We start from the raw sequence: 23,072 nt of genomic DNA on the forward strand, positions 1-23,072 counted from the left end.
GCACGACGGCGGCGGCGGTGGTCCCGGTCCCGCCCCCCGCCCCGGCCCCTGTGGAAAGTTGTCTCTGGCCACCGGAGCCGCCCGGCGCCCGCCTCCCGCTTCCTGCCCCGCCGCCGCTGATTGGCCCGCCGCGCCCCGAGGAATGCGAGCCACCCGTTAAAGGCGCGCGCGGCGCCCGGCGCCCGCAGTGCCCTGGCAGCGCCGCTCCGCACACACCGCCGGGACCCGCCAGCCCTCCCTCTCCACCGCCTTCGCCGGGACAGTCAGGGCTGCCCCAGGATATTAGCCGCCGGTGCCCGGAGGTGCGGGAGGCCGCCCCGATCGCTCTCCCCGCAGGTAAGTGCTGAAGCGGCGCCCGCCGCGCTAGCGGTCCCCTCCGGGGGCACCTGCCCCGTCCCCGCTCCCGCCCCGCACCCGGTGCCGCGCAGCGCCGTGACCACCTTCCTTGTGCCCGTCCCCAGGCTGGTGCAGAGACAGAGCCTCGCCATGGGGCCGACGGCTGCGCTCTTCCTCCTCCTCATGCTCGGCGCCTCCGAGGCCAAGCGCACCGCAGGTAAGCACAGCTCTGCCCGGCGGAGCCGGCGGGGTCGGTACCGGGAGCGGTCGGGGGAGGGCAAAAATAAAGAAGAAAACGCTTCTTGGTGTCCGTGTGGGAAGCTGCGATTGGGCTCGGTGGTGAAGGGCTCCAAAGCTGTCAATGGACAAAAAACTTTTTAACCTGAGCATCAGCTAGAGCAGGAAACTTTCCCTGGTGTGGCGTTCGTGTAACCTCCAGAAATAGAAGCCCAGAGTCTCCAGAGGTTGTCCACCGCTGCCTGGGGCAGAGGAAAGGGGGATTGAGCTGTAGGAACTGGCTGGAGGAGTGGGGCAGGAAGGTGCTGTCGTGGTGCTGTGGAGAAGCGGCCAGAGTGCTTGCTGTCACCCTGCTGGACTAAGCAAGGGCACTGTGCTGTCTCCTAGCCCAGGAATATTGCACTCCGGGCTTCTGCTGTCTGTTTCTCCTCTGCTAGAGCCTAACGAGGTGCCAGAGCGGCTGCTACCTCTGTGTGTCAGTCAGCGGGTACCTGGCTGCTGCACAGGAATGCACATGTCCTGCCGCACAGTAGCTCCCGGTGGGGCCGCCGTGCCCTGGGAGCGACTGTCTGCGCTCGGGTGTGAGGCACCGTGCCTCGCGCGGCACGCACCACCTTCAGCAATCCTGGAAGGTATGCAGCTCCTCAGCCTCTCGTCCCTTGCTCATGACCCTTGTTCTGGTCTCTCTGCAGAATCCAGGAGTGATGATAACAGCGTCTTTGATCTCTTTGAACTCATTGGCTACATTCGGAAGGGAGCGGGGCGCCGGGCACCCGGGGTGTACCTGGTGAAGGGACCGGAATCCTCCAGCCCTGCTTACCGCATTGAAGATGCCAGTCGCATCCCCGCTGTGCCCGACTCCAAGTTCCAAGACTTACTAGATGCCATCCATGCTGAGAAGGGCTTCATCCTCCTGGCCACTCTCCGGCAAGCCAAGAAGAGTAGAGGCACACTGCTGTCTGTGGAACAGAAAGATGGCTCTGGTCATGTCTTCAGTCTAGTATCAAATGGCAAGGCAGGCACCCTGGACTTGAGCCTTTCTGGTGATGGCAAGCAGCAGGTAGTGTCAGTGGAGGATGCCTTGCTAGCTACAGGACACTGGAAGAACATCACTCTGTTTGTACAAGAGGACCGGGCTCAGCTTTATGTGGGGTGTGAGAAAATGGAGAATGCTGAACTGGACATCCCCATCCAGAACATCTTCACCAGGGACCTGGCCAGCAGTGCCAGGCTCCGTATTGCCAAAGGGGGAGTCAATGACAACTTCCAGGTAAGAATTTCACTTACATGTTTGCCTAGCATTTTCAGTCATCTGCCCTGAAGGTGCATTAGCTACCCAACCAGCCTAAATAGCTACAAAGACATGGGTAACAGGGAGGAAGGGTTCCACCACTGACTAGTTTGTGTCCATCTGATATGGACCACCTCTAAACCTACTAAACTTTAATAATGGAATTTAAAGGGTGAAGCATTAGATCTGCAGGGATAGAACTTTCTGCAGCAATAAGAAGGCACTGAAGTTCATTGTAGCTTCATTGCTCAGCTTCTTATATGAGATTCAGAAATTCATAGGTTCCTTCCTGCCTGGAGAGTTGCCAGGTCCTTGCGGTCAAGGATGAGAATGTTAGGAAGCAGGGCTTGTTATCATTAATGAGAATAAAGTAACATGTTTCACTTTGCCATCTGTCTGTCATGAAATTGCTCTTAATGATCTTATGTGACCTTAAGTGCCTACGGGCTCTCTCCGTGCAAGTTGTACTTCTTTTCCTTGCAGTCGCTGCAAGTAGCTGTAATTCTCCCTCTGCCCACAGGGACTGCTGCAGAATGTGCGGTTTGTGTTCGGAACAACTCTGGAAACTATCCTGAGGAACAAAGGCTGCTCTAGCTGTAAGTTTGCAATCTTCTGAATTCAATGACCTATTAAAAGTTAAGATTCCTCATTATGTTAGAAAGACAAGTCGAAACAGAACTCAGAAGTATGCTGACATGCAAATCCATGTTGCATAAGAAATAAGATTACATTTCTGCAGGCACCCTAATGAATCTTGTGGCAGCTGTTTAGCAGGTGTTACCCTGGAATGATAAATGCATGTGGTGAAAAATGCATTTACTTTATGTGTGTTTTTGTCTCTTAGCCACTAGTGCAATCATTACTTTGGACAACCCCATCAATGGTTCCAGCCCAGCTATCCGCACTAATTACATTGGCCATAAAACAAAGGACATCCAAGCAGTCTGCGGTTTTTCCTGCGATGAACTAACAAATATGTTTGTGGAACTGCAAGGGCTCCGGTCCATGGTTACAACACTCCAAGACAGAGTTCGCAAAGTGGTGAGTGTTGGTTAAACTCATGGCACCTTTCATTAACTGGCACTTAGTGAGTTAATTATAACCTGCCCTTTGAGAGCCTGGATAAACAGTAGTAACTTTACTCAATGACTTCCATGAAAAAGGGTATTTTCTGTATTAACTTATAAATACTTTCTTTCTGCTTCACTCCCTGTCCCCTTCCCCCCCTCCCCATTCCATTCTCCCTTTAAGACTGAAGAAAATGAACTGATTGCCAAAGTGGTCCAGATCACTCCTGGAGTATGCATTCACAATGGAATCCTACACAAAAATAAAGAAGAGTGGACTATTGACAGCTGCACTGAATGTACCTGCCAGGTAAGATTCCTCACATTCATAAATCCTCTGTATGTAAATTCATGAGTTGAAATTAACAGATATTTCTAAATTACATTCTTTGTTAGAGTGAATCCTACACAGAACTGGGCATATGACAGTAGCCAGAGAATTATTCAGTTTATTTTATCGTACCAAATCTGTTATAAATGCAGCTTTCATGCAATGTTACAACAGCAGTATTTTAGAAAATTATACAAAACATCACTCTGATGCAGCTGTTAGCACACTCTTAATTCATGAATTTGGGGAATGCCTGTATTCTTTATATATGCTCAAGAGTAAACTAAAAGTCAGCATCAATAGAACACATTTATAGTGCTACCAGCTTCACTCCCTGGAATAGTTTAGATCCACCTTCTGTTGTCACTGAACCTCCTGCTGGCTTAGTAGGAAAAGACAATCCAGTACTCTGTAAAGACTTAACAAACTTACAAGGTTTTTAATTATCTAGTAAATGCTTCTAGCTGTGTCCTAGTGATGGTTACAGATCATATGGAACAGCAATCCCTTCCAGATTTCAGTTTCAATGTTTAAGTCCCAGGATCACCTGGCAAGATATTTATGCTTTGTGTTCTGCTTCTGTGCAATGTTGCAAAAGTACACCAAAATATACCATTTCAGAGTTTAAAGAAACTCATTGCTTGCTCCCTTTAACTGTAAGCATACCTTAGCAAAAGCATCTTGGAGTACCAGTCTACCAGTGATGGTTTAACTGACCTGTTTAGAAACTAAAGGCTGAGTATTTGTACATGTGCAATCCAAGGCACCTCACCAAGTTCTGCATCTGCTTATATAGGTCTACACCTTGTAGTCAGCAAATGACACTGAATTCTGCATTTCCCTCTTCCTACCAACCCTCTTACTCAACGTTAGCTGTAATTGTCTTAATGTAGTCATTTGCTTGGGGAGATTAAAATAGTAATCGCGAGAGCATTCTTCTGACCAAGGTCCTACCTTCTAGAAGCAAAACTATAGGCTTCCCTGTAGCTCTCACTGAGATTGGAGGTGGGTGTTTTTACCCTGCCTGCTTGGCTTAAAGATCAAAGACTTCTAAGTATAAGTTATAGATTTCATGGCTCTTGAGCAGAGTCCACTGAACTCATTTTATCTTTACCATATAATCAGCTTAAATCCATATTAACTGAAAAGAAAGTTGGCTTCTTTCTCATTCTTGTTTCATTCCTTTGAAGCCTGACCTTATACTTTGGATATCACATGATAGTCTTTTACTCAGGCCAGCATCTGGTAGCTACTCTTGATCAACTTCTGCAAAACCAAAATACATCACCTCTTGACCGAAAAATGAGTGAGAACGAGAATGATATGTAGTTTGACTAAAAATACCTGGGACTACACCTGGGTTGTATTAGCTCTAAATACAAGGGTCTCTGCTTTAGATGTGCTATTGAGCTGCAGAAAAGATCTCTTTATCATTTAACCAGACTCCAGATATCGTTTATATTCCTTCCACTTCCTTATTGCAATTCTCATAATTCCTTATAGAACTCTGCGACTATATGCCGGAAAGTGTCCTGTCCTCTCATGCCTTGTTCCAATGCCACTGTGCCTGATGGAGAATGCTGCCCCCGATGCTGGCGTAAGTACTTAATACCTTCACACTTCTATAGCACTTGGCTTCCCCTAGCTAGACACATGCTGCTCTAAAGTATACCCCAACTGGATATAACCTTGCACCCCTGGAGTAAGGTTAGCCTCATGCCTCTTTGAGGTTAATCACTTAGGAGATGCATGTGAGCGCTGAAACATTTGAGTTCATGGCCTTTATCTTGTACAAGAAAGAAATATGCACATGGCTTTTGAGGAGAGTTGTGTTCTTTTCTTTTTTTGTGTGGAGGGAGAGGTGGGAGAAAAGACTATTGAAAAACACCTACCTGGGGTCTTGTTCAGAGCTGTAACAGAACTGCACCCCTTTACAGCTAGCGACTATGCAGATGATGGATGGTCTCCTTGGTCTGAATGGACTTCGTGTTCTGTGACCTGTGGGAATGGCATTCAGCAGAGAGGGCGATCCTGTGACAGTCTCAATAACCGCTGTGAAGGATCTTCTGTACAGACACGGACTTGCCACCTTCAGGAGTGCGATAAGAGATGTAAGTACTTAATCTACTCACACTGGTAATAAAATACAGGCCTTTATCGGCCTAATGTTAACAGCAAAGATTACCATGTAACTCTGTCACTGGGATGGAGCTTCTAGCTTTAAGGACTTGTATTAATCAGGTAAAGGAGGGCAGATAGTTAATGTGGTAAATAGGCATGTTTGGGCACTGCTCCCAGGACAAAATTTGAGGCCAATTTAGATGTGCAACTTCTCTAGTGACAAAACAACTTGATCTGTGACAGTGCTGAGGCTATCAAATACATATGGAGTCTCTGGTATAGTTCTGGTAGTGGCTATGTCCTAGGTGCCATGCAGCTGAAATCTGTTCTTCAGAAACTCTATTAATAACAGACATCTCTCACCTGTAGTTAAACAGGATGGTGGCTGGAGTCACTGGTCACCGTGGTCATCGTGTTCAGTCACTTGTGGCACGGGCATCATCACTAGAATTCGTCTCTGCAACTCTCCAGTACCACAGCTGAATGGCAAACCTTGTGAGGGTGAAGCAAGAGAAAACAAATCCTGCCAGAAAGATCCTTGCCCAAGTAAGTGTGTCCAGGTGGTAACTACTACTCAGTAGCTTAAACAGTGAACTTCCTGAGTAGTTGCTGTATAATTCTAGTAATATTTCTAGTAATCTTCTCTCTTTAAACTTAGAGGTGGGCTAGGGAAAACCTAAAAGGTTAGTTTCAGATGAAACTAAACTGTTTTCTGTGGCTCTTCCATGGAGTCGACTAATTCTGTCACTTCTGTCTGAAGTGTTCTCACTACAAAAGTAATAGTCCTTCGTAAGGTAGAAACTAGCTGTGCCACTGAATTTACAGCTACACATGTCTTCTATCTTCCTTTAGTTAACGGCAACTGGGGACCATGGTCTCCATGGGATGCTTGCACAGTGACATGTGGAGGAGGACTTCAAAAGCGTAGCCGTCTCTGCAATAATCCTGAGCCGCAGTATGGTGGGAAGACCTGTGTGGGTGAAGCTAGAGGGACTCAGGTCTGCAACAAACAGGACTGTCCAATTGGTGAGTATCCCTTTTCCTGTAAACATCTGAAGGTTGGGGGCAGTCTTGAAAATACTGATTAAAAAATTTGACAGAAGTCTGGAAAACACAAGTGCTAGAATTTTAAAACATCCTATTGGCCAAATACAGTACTGTAGCAGCATGGTAAGCATCTCTCTCATCTTAACACTTTCTCATTTGCTTTTTTCAGATGGGTGTCTGTCCAATCCCTGCTTTGCAGGGACAACATGTACCAGCTCTCCTGATGGTTCTTGGAAGTGTGGTGCCTGTCCTGCTGGCTACCACGGTGACGGTATCCACTGCCAAGATATTGATGAGGTAAGAAGACTAGAGTTTGCTCCTTGAAAAGGAGTGAAAGAAAATGGGAAGGTAAAATATAATCCCAGTGTTCTATAATGCTGTTGTTCTCATCTGTCTCATACTCTTGCATTTCAGTGCAAAGAGGTTCCTGATGCCTGCTTTGTCTTCAACGGAGTGCACAGGTGTGAGAATACTGAACCTGGGTACAACTGTCTGCCTTGTCCACCACGTTTCACTGGGACACAGCCATTTGGTCGCAGTGTTGAGGATGCCATGGCTAACAAACAGGTACTGTCAACTTGAACTGTTACAAAATCTCACAAAGTTTCTAAACAACAGGAAGCACCTATGCATTTCAAGGAAGAAGGACTTGGTACCTTTAATAAAACACTGTCCTCTATGATTCAGAACAGGAGGAGCATTAAGCAGTTTCTATTAGAGCTCAAAATGAGTTTTCAAAATCACTGTCGTCCTCAGCCATGGGGGGTTCAAATGCTACACATAATTTTAGGAGAGTAATTTAATTAGTATTCACTTATATTAGTGCTTGGTTTCATTGGAAAATTAATAAGGTTTAGACAAGAAAAAAAGTAGTGCTAAGACTGCTACTGGAGTTGGGGAGTGGAAGAAAAAAATGTTTTGTTTTTTTATCTGATTGAATGATCTCCGATCAAAACAAGCATGTATTCTCCATGTTTTATTTGAAACACTGGGTAAAAATATATTTCTACTGGATTTAATTTCTGTGTGGTCTCCTAGGTCTGCAAGCCACGTAATCCATGCACAGATGGAACACATGACTGCAACAAGAATGCCAAATGCAATTACCTTGGCCACTTCAGTGACCCCATGTACCGCTGTGAATGTAAACCAGGCTATGCTGGCAATGGCATAATCTGTGGAGAAGATACTGACTTGGATGGATGGCCGAATGAGAACCTTGTTTGTGTTGCCAATGCCACTTACCACTGTAAAAAAGTAAGTTTATCCTGTTTTCCCACCTGCCATTACAACAGTCTATCTGAGAAATATACAAAATAGGTTTGAGGTATAAAGCAAGTCTCTATCTTTTTAGAGCTCTTAATCTATCCTCTCTGCAAATGAAACTGGTAAAATGCTCCTCTGTGAAGGGATACCACTGACAAGGTGTTGCTAGGAGGCTCTTGCTGTGGCTCTAGATATTCCTGCAATGGGGGGTGGGAAATGAAGCCTGACGCAATTATAGATGTTTGTTATAAATGTTCTAGGAATAATCTAGTTTAGGCTATACTTATATTAGCTTTGCTGTGACAGATATCTATCTCCAGGGGAAGAAAAAGAGGGTGAGAGTCTTAAAAGTAACCAAATCTTTGTTTTAGAAAGCCATAGCTCAATGTTTAAGACTTAATCTCACAGTAATGATTAGCTAAAATTGAGAGAACTACTGTAAGAGAACACCTACCTGAGGTATTATGATTTTGCCTAATGATTAGATGTTCCCTGCTAAAATCCCTGTTGTAATAATGCCAGGAGTAAACATATGTGTGTGCTTTGTTCTTTCTAGGATAACTGCCCTAATCTGCCCAACTCTGGGCAGGAAGACTACGATAAGGATGGGATTGGTGATGCCTGTGACAGTGATGACGATGATGATGGTATTCCTGATGACAGGGTAAGACAACACAAAAGAACAGCCTTTGACAATGTAACTCTCCCATTCCCCTTCCTAAGGCTGGGGTCTAAGCTTCTGACCTTAAACTTAACAAAGGACCATAGGAAATTGCTGGCGCTGACAGCTATCATAGAAACACTTAGATATGCATAACTATGCAGACAAACTTTCTGCAGCTGGTTGAGATTTGGAAGTGAATCTTCCTTTTTATTCAGCCATTCCTATACTCGTGCAGACAATGGGCTGTTTTGAGATAGAAGTATTCCACTTTTAACTGTTCCCCTGCCTTTCATTTCTCCTTTTGCTTAGTGGTACAAGCATAAGTAGAATCTGGTTTAAGCTTTATTTTAACTCTTTTTAAAGCTTCTCTTCTTTCTTGCTCTTGCAGGACAACTGCCCATTCATCTACAACCCACAGCAGTATGACTATGACAGGGATGATGTTGGTGACCGCTGTGATAACTGCCCCTACAATCACAACCCTGATCAAACTGACACTGACAACAATGGAGAAGGAGATGCCTGTGCAGTGGATATTGATGGAGACGGTAGGTGGCCTCTCATCACTCCTTTACATGGTTTTCTAATCATGGATTGATCAAACATACTACTCATTTCCTACCAGAATTTCATCCCTGAACATTTTGGCATAGTTAAATTCTAGCTCTGCTCTCACAGGCAGTAGAAACAGAAGTGTGTGGCAGAGCTAGAGATGAGTCAAATTTCATAGCTTTCAAAATGCTTTTAGAAATGTTTTAAGAACGGTGTGCTGGCTTTATACAGTTCTCTGCAGCACTTAAATGTTTGACTTTCATTCATGATCTCTCCTTAATTTTGCAGGGGTCCTTAATGAAAGGGACAACTGCCAATATGTCTACAATGTAGACCAGAGGGATACAGACTTGGATGGCGTGGGAGATCAGTGTGATAACTGTCCGCTGGAACACAATCCTGACCAGGTAAGGGATTTGCATTATATAATAGAAGACTGATATTATAAACATATGGTATATTATGTATTATAGAAAATACTTGAACAAGTTACAGCTTTAATTTGAAAATCATTCTTATTGATTTGCCAAATGGTGCCTGTATCAAATAACACACCCTCCCCTTTCAAACAGGTGCTAGATATTTTCTGAAAAGTAACTCTAGTGAAGGTCTTTGAGACTACTGCATGTATTTGTTTCCTAAACACTTCTTAGGCTTGTCAGTTGCACAGATTCTCCTAGTAAGGATATGAAATTCCTGGGAGCATGGTATGAAACGTAAGTAGGTAGGAAGTACCTGCTTAGCCTATAGTGCTGTCTTCACTTAAACACAAAGTTACTCTTTAATCTTTGTCCTTAAGGGTGAAACAGCTGCATTTAGAAAGATAACATTTCTGCCAGTAAGTTGAAGACAGCACATGTTGCTTTTCTGTAAGGAAAAGGCATATTCTGACACTTTGAAAACCTGTGGGGGAGTCCAGCCTCTCACAACTTACTGATTCAAAAATGTTTGAAAGCAGAAGTAGATACAACCTTGTACATGACAGTATGGCACAGGCTTTGAGTTTAATAGCTTCAGGACATAACTGGAACGTTTGAAGGGCTAGAAAAGCTGTTGCAAACCAGCAACAGAATCTAGAGTAGTATGGTCATGTAGCATAGAAGCAGTGTTACTTGAAGGATTTGAGCAGATAATATAAAATTTCTTAGTCTTTGTCACTTGCTTCACTACTTCCCCACCTTAGGGTGCAAAGTGCCTGAAGATCCTTACACTTTCTTCTCCATGACTTACAGGCAACATTTCTTTTAACACTTTGAGATCTTAATATAAGTCTCAAGGTTTTTCAGACACTTTTCTAATCAAGTTCTAGAAGCAGAGATACTCAATTCCAGATGGCAGAACGAGTGGCTATTCAAACTGTGTGGTATGGTGGATGACCCAGGGACAGAAGGCAATGTTGACAAGACTACTAGACTAAACCCCGAGGCAGCCTCAGGGATGAATGGATTGTTTTTTCTGTTTCAGAAGGTGACTAAGCAAATGACTGGCTAAAATCAGCAAGGCATCAGCTAGCACAGCAGTTCATGCAGTCTTTGACCACTAAGGGAATAAGTGTCTTGACTGAGTCAGAGGGCATGAAGATCATTATAGGCTTTTATGATAAAGAAAATTATATGGTGTGGAAGCTGTAAAACCAAGACTTGGTAGACTATATTTTAATGTTACAGTCTCTACTGGCTAGGTACAGAATAGCATTATCCTTATTTGGTCCTTGGAACCAGGGAGCTGCCAGCAAAGGTGGGAGGTAAAGTATCCTGTGTCCAGTATGGTACACCAGGGACAGAAGAGTCACATGGCAGAAGGGAGAAGAGAAGCTGATGAACACACTGCTTTCTGCTGCTGTGGAATCAAATTAAAACCAGGGCAATGAAAGCAGCCCAAAAGCAGTTAGCACGGGCAGCTTTAAGTAAGCGTGTACTAATCCTAATGCCTCACTACACCCATCTTGGCTCTTGCTAAAGTCAGCAGAAATCCCAATTAATTCTAGCTATTAAGACTCTTATTTCAGCCTCTTCCAAAGTGGCTTTCTCAAATGTTTTTTTTTTTTTCCCTTTCTTAGGAAGACACTGATTCTGACCGCATCGGTGATCAGTGTGACAATAATCAGGACATAGATGAAGATGGCCATCAAAATAATCTTGATAACTGCCCCTATGTGCCCAATGCCAACCAAGCTGACCATGACAAGGATGGAAAAGGTGATGCCTGCGACCATGATGATGACAATGATGGTATCCCTGATGACAAAGACAACTGCAGATTGGTTGCCAATCCAGATCAAGCTGATTCTGATGGTAAGATGGCCAGTAATGTTCTAAGAGTATCTTCCAAGAGTTTGATGCTTTTTTTTTTTTACATTATTTAGATCTTGTACAAAACTTCCAAGTAACAAAAAGATCAAATGTCTGTACTGTTGTTATAGTGCTCCTCAGTAGTAAGGCACAATGTAAAAATGGCCATGTATCCAGCTTATTCCTAAGTCACTATCAGGCTGGAGTGAAGGGACATTTATACAGTAACTGTTGTGGTTTCTGTAGTGTGTCTGCCAGAAGCACTTGGGCAGCCAGACCTGCAATTAAAATTTCAACTCCAAGTTGTAAGACTTGGAAGCAAACAACGGCGATATAAATTATTTGTGTCCGGCAGGTGATGGACGTGGAGATGCTTGCAAAGATGACTTTGACCAAGACAGTGTGCCAGACATTGATGATATCTGCCCTGAAAACGTGGACATTAGTGAGACTGATTTCCGAAGATTTCAGATGATTCCCCTGGATCCCAAAGGAACATCCCAAAATGATCCTAACTGGGTGGTTCGTCACCAGGGTAAAGAACTGGTTCAGACAGTCAACTGTGACCCTGGCCTTGCAGTCGGTAAGGAGAAAATTCTAATTCTAACAGGCATTATACTTGTTAGTTTTTTGGTTTGGGGTGTGTGGGCAGGGAAGGGACAACCTGAGACACTATGGAGGAGTTGGTTAAGAATCACAAAAGAGCAGTGCCTAAAACTTTCTCCTTTAATTCCCCCCTAGGTTTTGATGAATTTAATGCTGTGGACTTCAGTGGCACCTTCTTCATCAATACAGAAAGGGATGATGATTATGCTGGCTTTGTATTTGGTTACCAATCTAGCAGTCGTTTCTATGTTGTCATGTGGAAGCAGATCACCCAGTCTTACTGGGACTCCACACCAACTAAAGCTCAAGGCTACTCAGGTCTCTCCATCAAAGTTGTGAATTCCACCACCGGCCCGGGAGAACATCTTCGTAACGCTCTGTGGCACACAGGAAACACTCCTGGTCAGGTAAGAATGGCACTCTGATAACTTGCTCTTCTTCCAACAGGTTAGAGAGGTACAGGGCATCTGTACATGCTGATCAGTGTGGCATAGTCTTCTTGGCAAAGAGCCATAACTTTGTAGTTACCCCAAATCATTCAAAATACTGTATAAAGCTAACAGGATTGTATGCTGCAGACAGGCTTTTCAGCAGCAGCAAATGAATTGTTTCTGGAATTGTGGAGTAGTTTCCTATTTACATATTTAAAAGTAAATTTAAATGCAGTTGACTTCAAAAGACCCCATTACAGAGCCTAATGATTTAAGTGTTTACTAGTCATAATGATTATCTTCAAGGCACCTTCATGTCAATAATGGCTGTGTTATCTCAGGCCTTTGGTTAATAACAAAATACTCTTTCACAGGTGAGAACTCTGTGGCATGACCCTCGCCACATAGGCTGGAAAGACTTCACTGCATACAGATGGCGTCTTAGCCATAGACCAAAGACTGGTTACATCAGGTGAGCATCATCCTTTTCTCTTAAGTAATTATCACAAGGAAAGTGAATGTCTGTAAAGATGAACCCAACAGAAGCTTGTCAAAAATGGCTGACCTATTGTCTCTTTCTAGGGTTGTAATGTATGAAGGGAAGAAGATCATGGCAGACTCAGGACCCATCTATGATAAAACCTATGCTGGTGGTCGGCTAGGACTATTTGTCTTCTCTCAAGAAATGGTGTTCTTCTCAGATCTTAAATATGAATGCAGAGGTAAGGAAGACACTGTATTTAAGAGATCCTATATAAATGAATCAGTTCAAGAAAGCCGCTCTCAAGAAGAATAAATAGATTGAGAAGTAAGAGCTAAAAGGAAAAGTTCACCCATGATCTTTCATAGCTTGATCTCAAGCTAGTTCTGCATGCAGGAACAGGACACCTTCTTGATGAAATTTTCACAGTTAAATTTGAAATGTATAAAATCTAAGTATATTTCTATCCTGTTATTTCAAAGTATCAGAAATCCATGTTAAGATCCAGTTCATATCTGGAACTTGAATCTCCCTAAAATGCTGATTAGAATGAATCAACACAGCTGAAGAAGTCCAAGGTGAAAAAGTAAAATAATGACATTAGCAAGCAAGAGAGTAGTGTATGAGATGCAAAAAAACTGATTTGCTTGGAAGCACATAAAGTAGAAAGTTGTCCATATATTATACTCTCAGTGGAGATAAGTGCATATGATTAGTTCCAGGTGCCCTCATCTTCCTAAATTGTGACTTCATTATGAAATGGTTACACAGATTAGATTCTGAAGGCTAACTCAAGGAAGTACCTAAGCACTTCTAGTTTTCTTTACCAATATGTTCTTTACAAGTGTCTCTAGGGATTAATGTCTTAGACATAATTGTACATAATACACAGAAATGTTTAAATATCTTCATTTTTTCCTTCACAGATCCATAATCACAAGGTTGTTGGATCCAAAGACTATTTAAAAATGCTGGTATTGCACCTTCTGAAACGTTTAGCCTTACAAATCCTGGGACCATTATATTATTCCTTCCTTTCTTCTTTCTGCGTAAATGTGGACTCAAAACACATGACCTGCCTCAAGAGAATGCTTTTGAGAGAATGAAAGTGAGAACATACTCAATATCTGACCTCTGCTGAAGTGGAAGGAAACAAATGTGTCTTGCAAATGAAAATTGTCTTCACTGAACAAGCACACTTCTTTCAGTAGGAAAGACATTTGTTTGCTGTTTAGCACAGTGCAGTGTCACTGCCTCTCTAACTGGAGGTCCCATGGAGTAGCATTTTGTAAAAAGAACATCTTTGGATGTGCTGTGGACTACTTAAACTGAAGACCTTTCATTGTGTGGGGAAAAGGGGTTTTGGGTGGGAGGGTGAACTCTAAGTCTTGTCTTTATGGGGGAGAAGAATTTTTTTTTAATGAGGGCTGCGCTACCTTGGTTTACATCTGTTTAACTTGGGGAAATTAGTATCATTCTGTATGTCATATTTTTCAGACAAAAAGATGGCCTTTTATTTATGGTGAGCTAGATCAGCTGTTCTATTATAGGACAAAACAGATATCCTAAAACCGATCTCCATGGTGGGAGGGGGAAAGAGGATAAAAACTGGCACACTGAATCACACCAGCTTTGGGAGAATCGGGATTTGCAGTCAAATTCTGTTTTTTCCTGATTAGATGCAGATCTATCTTATCTTTAAATGTTTTCTTTCGGATACGGTGCCAGAAAGCACCGCCATCTCAGCTAACACTGTGCTGTCCTTCAGAAAACCAGCATGTGCTTCACTTTTTTATGGTTAAAAAGGCACAAAAACAATAGTAATGAAAACATTCCTTTTCTACATGCCATAGACGCTTTAAACCCCTCGCTTCTTTGGAGGGGAGGGGAAGGGGCCTGTAGATAAAATACTGAAATTGTAAAATATTTATTTTTACTTATTCTTGATGTTATAATGACTGAGGGATTATTGATTAAAACAACAAGAAATGCGTCAAGACTATCCACCTAATCATTGTTACAAGTCTTCATGACTGTAAGATTGTAAATACAGATTATTTATTAACTCTGTTCTATATTGAAACTAGAGGGGTTTTAGTTGAGAAAAAAACTCTTGTCTGGAACAGATAGTGGTGATATATTTGTTACAAAGAACAATTTTCCCATACAGGCTTCGAGGCGCAGGGAAAAGAGGTGGGGTGGGGAATGGGATGCTTGTTTTTCTCAGTCTGAGCTCAGTGTTGGCTTTTCCTTCCTTTGTGCAAGGCAGCTGGTAGCCTGGCAGGCAACTGTTCCACAGCGCTGAAACTCATGTCCCTTGAGATGGTGGCAGTCCCTGTCTCCCCCGCACAGTGCTGGAGACGAGGGAATGCCATTTACCACCTTGGCAGGGGTTATTCAGTGCTGGGGGATGCCTGCAGTGCTCTGTCGCTGGTCACTGGGCCTGACCCAGAACCAGAGTACCTGCCTGAGGAGCTTGCAGAGCGGGGCACGATGACTGCAAGCAGTAACCATTCCAACAGGCTCTTTGTGCCACGGGAGCTCCTTGCAAAACAGGGAGAGGGCTTGATGTATATTAACAGAAGACTGTTTCCCCAACGGAAGGGGTGGCATCTTTATACCTATAATATTTCCTTGTCTTTTCAAAAAAGGAAAAGAAATGAACACAGTGAAAGTTTTACGTACAAATATTACCTCATTGTTGTGTGACTGAGAAAAACCTTTGGATTAAGCAGAGTTCAAATGTCTAACAAACTTTAAAGCTACTGTAGTACTAAAGTTAATGCTGTACATAGTCAAAACTTCTTTGCAGAAAATGTATTCCCAGTAAGGAAATGGCATTGGAGAAAAAAACCAAACAAACAACAAATGTCAAATACAATTTCTAATGTTGTGTTATATTTTTTTTCCTGTCAACTTGTATACCATTGCTTGTATTTTTATAAATTATTTTTCTCATTGCCATTGTAATAGTTAATCACATAATTGTGTAGATACGCTATTTAAATAATTTATCATGAAATGCTACCTGTAGAGTTAGTATTTCTATTTTTATAAAATGTTTGCACACTGAACTGAAGATTTGTTTTTTTCTTCCCTCCTCCCGATGTTTTTGCTAGCATAATTTTCTAAGAACATGCTTTTTTGTAAACATTTTTAACCATTTTCCATTTTAAAGTTGTGTAAGTTGTACAATAAAGCTTCTTACATACAAAGAACAATAAACCAACAAGGACATTTATATTTACACCTTTGTGTTCTATTTTTATTCATGTTTTATAATACTTCTGTAGATCAGAAGTGATATGCTAACATCTTGTTCTGTTTCTTATGTCAAATGGTGCTTCAAAGCAAGACATTGCTACAATCTTTATGTTAAACTATGACAAGAGGGGATGCACCTGAGCTTCCACCCCAGGTATAACAGCTTGTCCATCTGACAGCTGGTGCACTTGGTTCTGAAGACTTCACAGAAGACTTCTGTCAAGTGTAGACACAGCCAGGCTGCCCTGGATAAAGCCAGAAGGCAAAATGCTCAGTGAGGGATTTCAGGCCTACCCCCTATTCTTTCTTTCACATGAGGAGGCAGCAGGATGGCTATCTCCAGGGGCAGATGAATATCTCTTAATCAATCAATATCTCTTAATTATTATCTCTTCTAGACTGAGACTGCTGTGTAATGCAAAAGCTGATGATGTGGCACTCTATCAACTTGCTGCAACATACTCTAAAAATAACAGCAGTTACGACTTGTTGCTCAGTCTTTAATTACAGCACAGTTTGTCTCATGAGGCCCTTAGCAAAGCCAGGTGCTATATTAGTATATTAGGAGTGCTAAATAGCCACAAGAAGTGCATTTAGGGGTCCCTGCAGGTATACACGATTAAGCTTTACGTCTCCTTTTCCTAAGGATGAAGAGTCTTGTTCTGTGAAGCTTTTTTCCCATTTTGCTGTCACTGAACTTTTGAGGACAGTCCTGTATGTTTTATTGTATCCCACTGAGAACAGGGAGAAAAAAGACAAAGAACTCATAACTTGTTGCTTCCGAAGTATGAGTGGCTGCTGAATTTCTGCCCTTGCCAGTTACAGGATCATCTGCTTCACTTACCTGGAGTGAGATGGGGGTGTCTCTCGTGGGAGCACACCCTCAGTGTCCCATCTGACCTCATCTGGCCCTGCTGTACCCAGCGCCCAGCAGTTCTGGTCTCAAATTCTCTTCTTGCCCCCCAGGGGCACCAAGAGCCAGAACTACCAAAACCAAAGTGCACATCTAGAGAAGTATCTTTACTTTGTTTGCAGAAAGTATAAGATACTCTGGATTTAGAAAGCCAATTATCTGTATGAACAGATATATATATGTATGGATATATGTAGATAGAAATTCAAAAAAAGAGACCTGCTGCTGGTGTTGGGGAGGAGAGCCTTGGCAGCCCATTCCAATGACCTTGTCTGAGCCCAAGCCAAACTTTCCTGCTAATTTATTGCATGCATTCACGTAGCTTATACCAGTGTAGTAGCTGAACTGAGGGTGATACATACCTTAGAATAACAAAGGCAAATAATACACCTTGTGTTAATCCATAGGTTAAGTCCACCCACTTATTGCTTGGGGAGTGTGAATACAATAGGACACAAGAAAGAGCTACAGATGAGATAATTTTTGCCTGTACTTGCCCAAAGAAACAAATGTCAAATTAAAACTAAACAGGAATAGCATGGGAAAGGGCCACACTCCACAGGGCAAAAACTCTGAAAAAACTCTGCCTGTGGGAAATGTGTTTTTCCCAGCTCCCTGTAGGGTCACCAATAGGACACACCAGTATCCCAACTACTGCATGCCACTCCTAGTGACATTGGGTACTTGGCCAACTTTTTCTTGCATAAATAATCTCTGAGTTTCATGCTACTGCAGAGAGTGCAATGTTTTCTTACCATAGCACGCTCTTCTCAGAGCCAATGCAAATACAGTAACTTAAGTTTTCAGGTGACCATCTGCATCAAACCTATGATCCAAAGAGGAAGTAGTTTAAGCTGTAGATCCTGATCAACTATGGAGATAAAGACTGAGATAACTATAGCAAGACCTGCATCTTAACGACAACAGTGCACTTTTTACTGATAGTGCCATGATTTTGTAGTGAAGTCCATAGTATGGTAATTGCTTGATTTTCAACGTAAATTCATTTTGGAAAGGATTGCTGAGATTATAGAAGAGAGCAACTTAATATAACCATAATGGGATTTCTAGCTCTTATTTCTCTTGGATTTTCAAACTTAGACAGATATCAGGAAGCCATCATTTGTCTTTAATTAGTTCAACTGCTTTCAAATTTAAGAACCACTATCCTAGGCCATAAGTACCAGAGCTAAAGTTAGTGCTGCTTAGATACTGCACCAGTCTCCCTTGATGACTCCACTCACAAAATGTGGATGGAGAGACCATTTTACTGTTATTGTAAAATTAGGGTAGAACACTTCTGGCAATACCCTTCCCACCAAAACTATGCATAGCAAATACCCAAAGCAAACAATAGGGAAATAATGGCATAGGACAGTATTTCCACAAAACAGCAAATTTTTAAGTGGAAAAATAAAAGTTCTCAATACAGAATACCTGCCTGAAAGTCAAAGTTATTCATGCACTTGAGCACTCTAGAAATTAATACACACTTGTGAGCATTCCAGTTTTCTTTTTTTTTTCTTTTTTTAAAGCATAATAGATAAGGTACTGCAGATTCAATTGCAAGCAGTGAACTATAGACATAAATGACAGGGAGCCTTTTATTCTAACTACTGCACCTGGATTCCAGCCAATCCCTCAATGAAACGTATAATTGGATAACTGTAGGTTATAGCATTAGTAGTATTGAAGTGCCTCTATTCTATTTAAAAAGGAAACAGTTTTCCTGACCTTTAAATCTAGCTACAAATAAAAGAGCAATTATTTCTCAATAAATCTGTGGAGAATTAAAAAAAAAAAATTAAAAAAATAAAATATCACAGTTATTATTTTTCCTACATTTCAAGAACTTTCTAACTTACCAACTTCTCAAGCATCTGCCAAACCACCTTGTCTTCTGTGTCTACCCTTCAAACTCCCAGAGGTGGGGCTCTTTTGTTTGTAAGTGGGGGAGGAGGCACTCTTGGAACCGTAAACAGTGTAGCAGATTTTGCACCTAAAAAGCAAAAGAGAGATATCTCATTTAAAGCTGTGGTTAGAAAGCCTTTCTAAGAAGCAAAACAAAGAGAAGAGGTGCATTCTCATATTGTTTGCTGAAATTTTATCTAGAAAATAGGGGGGTTTTAATAAAATATAAAAACTCTTATCATTATTGACATTACAGAAATTGAGCTGCAAACAACAGGCTCTCACCTATCCCTCCCCAAGGTAAAACCGGGGAGGTAAAATTGCACCTTTTCTAGCCCATGAATTACTGGCATACTTTTTCGCACTGCTGGACTAGTCTTTGCTACTCCGATGACATGTTTAAGCAGCCCTTTTCTCTCTGATCTATGCAGCAGATAATTTTTGCACAGCCTGTTTTCACTCTGCGCTCAGCACGGCCACTGGCTCCGCAGGAGTTCTGCTGGGGAAGTGAGAGGGAAAACATGCACTACAGATCCACAGAGTAGATATCAGTTATCGTCTGGCTTGGAAAAAAGCATTTGGATGAGAATTTTTGTGGGGTGTTCTCCTCTTTTTTTCTTTTATGATGGATCTGGAAGTTCTTTCACCCCTTCATAGAATTACTTTTATTTAAACTTGAATTTTGGACATATAACTTCACCCCTTTTATCATTGTTTTCTATAGTCAACAAACTTTATCTTTTTTTTTTAAATCAGGATATTTAGTCTGTCGCTTCTCTTTGAAATGGAAAAGACTCTTAACCGCTCTAAATCTGCATAATAACTGTAAATCCAGACTGAACCTCTCACACCACTACAATATCCTGAAATCAACACTATAGCTCTTTAAATCATCCTATTCAAATATATGTATTAATATTATATATAAATTTCATACTTATAATTTATATATACTTATATGTACACACATATGGTTCATGAAAATGATTGAATCACCCTTAATTTACTCTTTCAGAGGATATCACAGTTATTATTTTTCCTACATTTCAAGAACTTTCTAACTTACCAACTTCTCAAGCATCTGCCAAACCACCTTGTCTTCTGTGTCTACCCTTCAAACTCCCAGAGGTGGGGCTCTTTTGTTTGTAAGTGGGGGAGGAGGCACTCTTGGAACCGTAAACAGTGTAGCAGATTTTGCACCTAAAAAGCAAAAGAGAGATATCTCATTTAAAGCTGTGGTTAGAAAGCCTTTCTAAGAAGCAAAACAAAGAGAAGAGGTGCATTCTCATATTGTTTGCTGAAATTTTATCTAGAAAATAGGGGGGTTTTAATAAAATATAAAAACTCTTATCATTATTGACATTACAGAAATTGAGCTGCAAACAACAGGCTCTCACCTATCCCTCCCCAAGGTAAAACCGGGGAGGTAAAATTGCACCTTTTCTAGCCCATGAATTACTGGCATACTTTTTCGCACTGCTGGACTAGTCTTTGCTACTCCGATGACATGTTTAAGCAGCCCTTTTCTCTCTGATCTATGCAGCAGATAATTTTTGCACAGCCTGTTTTCACTCTGCGCTCAGCACGGCCACTGGCTCCGCAGGAGTTCTGCTGGGGAAGTGAGAGGGAAAACATGCACTACAGATCCACAGAGTAGATATCAGTTATCGTCTGGCTTGGAAAAAAGCATTTGGATGAGAATTTTTGTGGGGTGTTCTCCTCTTTTTTTCTTTTATGATGGATCTGGAAGTTCTTTCACCCCTTCATAGAATTACTTTTATTTAAACTTGAATTTTGGACATATAACTTCACCCCTTTTATCATTGTTTTCTATAGTCAACAAACTTTATCTTTTTTTTTTAAATCAGGATATTTAGTCTGTCGCTTCTCTTTGAAATGGAAAAGACTCTTAACCGCTCTAAATCTGCATAATAACTGTAAATCCAGACTGAACCTCTCACACCACTACAATATCCTGAAATCAACACTATAGCTCTTTAAATCATCCTATTCAAATATATGTATTAATATTATATATAAATTTCATACTTATAATTTATATATACTTATATGTACACACATATGGTTCATGAAAATGATTGAATCACCCTTAATTTACTCTTTCAGAGGAAAACACTGTGGAGTTTGCAATTTAAAAGGGCAAACCATACAGCATTGGAACACACCCACTGGAGTAAATCAGTATCAGCAGCTGAGCGCTGGCCTCCACGAACACCAGCACTGTAAGTATTTCACTGGGGAGTCTCAGCAACAACAGCAGAATGGTCTGGTCATATATGGCTCAGCAGACAGATGCAAGCACACCAAAATCATGGGTATGTTGCTTTCACCAATATTAATTTTTTGGAACAAAATTATCTCTCTTGTGCTGTAAAATCATTGTGGGAAATCAGATAAGGAGCACAAAAGAGCACAAACCTACATGCACACACAAAATTTCTTATTCCTTAATATAAAATAAATCTCAAAGCCCAAAAGTCAGAATTAAAATTTTAAAGATCAGTCTCCTGTGCTCTGCTGTGTTTTGGGATGAACAGAGCTTGGAAAGACTGTAAATAAGCTAGTTGCCAGAATCTTTTGCCAAATACAACTTATGCTGAATGAACGTATGTATTTTGGAAAACCTGTTTGCAAAGCCTGAGTTAGACTGCAAATGAAAATTCATTTAAATATCTTAATCATTGCTGCTGCTTCACTCCCTGAGGAGAAGCCACCGCATTCCAGTGCAGCTGGAATTCCAGTGGCACACTCAATGGAGGGGTTATTGCAGGTCACAACCAAGAGACACTGGAAAAACAAAGAAAAACTCATTAAACCTCCTAGGATCCACTTTTCTTTTACCCTGATACTGGTGATATTTCAGCAAATGACCTTGTCACTATATTTTATATAAATCTCCATTATTCTGTTCCTCATAACAGTAAACACATAAATAGTAAACTAAGAAATAGTTTTATTTCCTACAGTTTTACTTAAAACTGAAAATAAAGAAAAGAGGGCTTGAACTGATATTTCACCTGTAACATCAAGCAAGAAATAAAATCCTCCCGAAGAATCTGTTATTTAATATAATGCAGTAGAAATGCAAGACATAAATTAGGGGTCACTAATTTTTGACACAGCCTCTGAGTCTGGGTACTGACCATGAGCAATTTTGGAACAGCATCTTAGGAGCGCTGGGTCCCCGCGGTTTGCAGCAGCTGCAGCTGGGGCAGGGAGCGTGGCACCTCCCAAGGCCTGAAGTGAAGTAACAGAGCTCCTGTCGGAATACACTCTTCAAGTCAACAGTCATTCAAACTTGCCTGCTTATCCCTTAAACGCCAGATGTGAATAAAAAGTTGTATTCATGATTTCAGGAGTATTGTAAGGTTTAGTCAGCAACAGGCTCTTCCTTCAGGGTGCCAAGAAAAGCTTTTTCACAACAGTGAGAGATTTAAGATAACAAAATACACTGGAAAAGTAAGAATTAATTATTATTTCTCTTAATATACATTAATATTAAATTACATATAAACTTGAAACATAACTTAGTTTTCTTCCAAAACTATACAAGCGCTTTAACACTGGTTTTGAGTCGGACTCTATAAAACATGAATCCAATGTGAAAATAAGGGGACTATGGAATGATTACAGCCAGTGGACAGTCACACAGGCACAGAAAATACTCTTGAAAAAACATTGTCAGCACTGTTTTGATTATATTTATGGTAAAGAAATTATGACACAGACTTAAAATTTTAAAGGAAAATAGGAAATACACCTAGGTGAGATTTGCAAAGCTCCATGAAATGTGCTTACAGCAATCCTACGCTGGGCAACAGGACTGCGCACAACGCTCAGTATCCATGGGCTTGGTATTGCTTTTGCAAAACAAGTAAAAATATCAGAAAATAGAACAATAAATAGCACTTGCTTGTCACAAATCCAGCATCTCGTTTCTAATCAAAAGAAAGCAGGTGAGATTCTGATCTCTGTTATATCCACACCATTACCACTTCCTCAGGGGTGCACATGCACTCAGACTGGCAACTCCCTAAATGAGATTAAACTCTGGGCTAACAAGCATCGCATAGTTAACATTGTATCCATACATCTTTTCCTGTTGAATGTTAAACGGCTAGCATAGTATCTGAGAAAGAATTTGTCCTTTTAGCTCGTGTCAACTGAGAGCTTGGCAGTGGGAAAATCTTTTGAGTTTTCTTTGCTAGAACAGCTCCCCCCCTAAAAAAACAAAACTTGGAG

At 41.5% G+C, this 23,072-nt stretch overlaps 1 protein-coding gene across 1 annotated transcript; it reads left to right on the forward strand.

Annotated features, from left to right (window-relative positions):
- The first annotated feature begins 194 nt into the window (after window positions 1-194).
- Window positions 195-15,968, forward strand: THBS1 (thrombospondin 1). Its single transcript, XM_014941967.1, has 22 exons — window positions 195-336; window positions 462-553; window positions 1,266-1,843; window positions 2,385-2,460; window positions 2,709-2,905; window positions 3,116-3,241; window positions 4,766-4,859; window positions 5,200-5,373; window positions 5,753-5,929; window positions 6,236-6,409; window positions 6,600-6,727; window positions 6,845-6,997; window positions 7,469-7,687; window positions 8,253-8,360; window positions 8,749-8,908; window positions 9,201-9,319; window positions 10,972-11,206; window positions 11,559-11,786; window positions 11,945-12,216; window positions 12,615-12,712; window positions 12,823-12,962; window positions 13,648-15,968. The coding sequence occupies exons 2-22, from the start codon at window positions 487-489 to the stop codon at window positions 13,653-13,655; spliced, it is 3,531 nt and encodes a 1,176-aa protein (XP_014797453.1). The 5' UTR covers window positions 195-336; window positions 462-486; the 3' UTR covers window positions 13,656-15,968.
- Window positions 15,969-23,072: the final 7,104 nt, after the last annotated feature.

Source organism: Calidris pugnax, unplaced genomic scaffold, assembly GCF_001431845.1.
Source record: "Calidris pugnax isolate Ruff unplaced genomic scaffold, ASM143184v1 scaffold56, whole genome shotgun sequence".
NCBI lineage: Eukaryota > Metazoa > Chordata > Aves > Charadriiformes > Scolopacidae > Calidris > Calidris pugnax.

Coding starts and splice junctions, on each gene's coding strand:
- THBS1 (XM_014941967.1), top strand. CDS start 487: ATGGGGCCGACGGCTGCGCTCTTCCTCCTCCTCATGCTCGGCGCCTCC. Junction 9,320..10,971: donor TGGAACACAATCCTGACCAG/GTAAGGGATTTG, acceptor TCCCTTTCTTAG/GAAGACACTGATTCTGACCG. Junction 12,713..12,822: donor CCAAAGACTGGTTACATCAG/GTGAGCATCATC, acceptor GTCTCTTTCTAG/GGTTGTAATGTATGAAGGGA.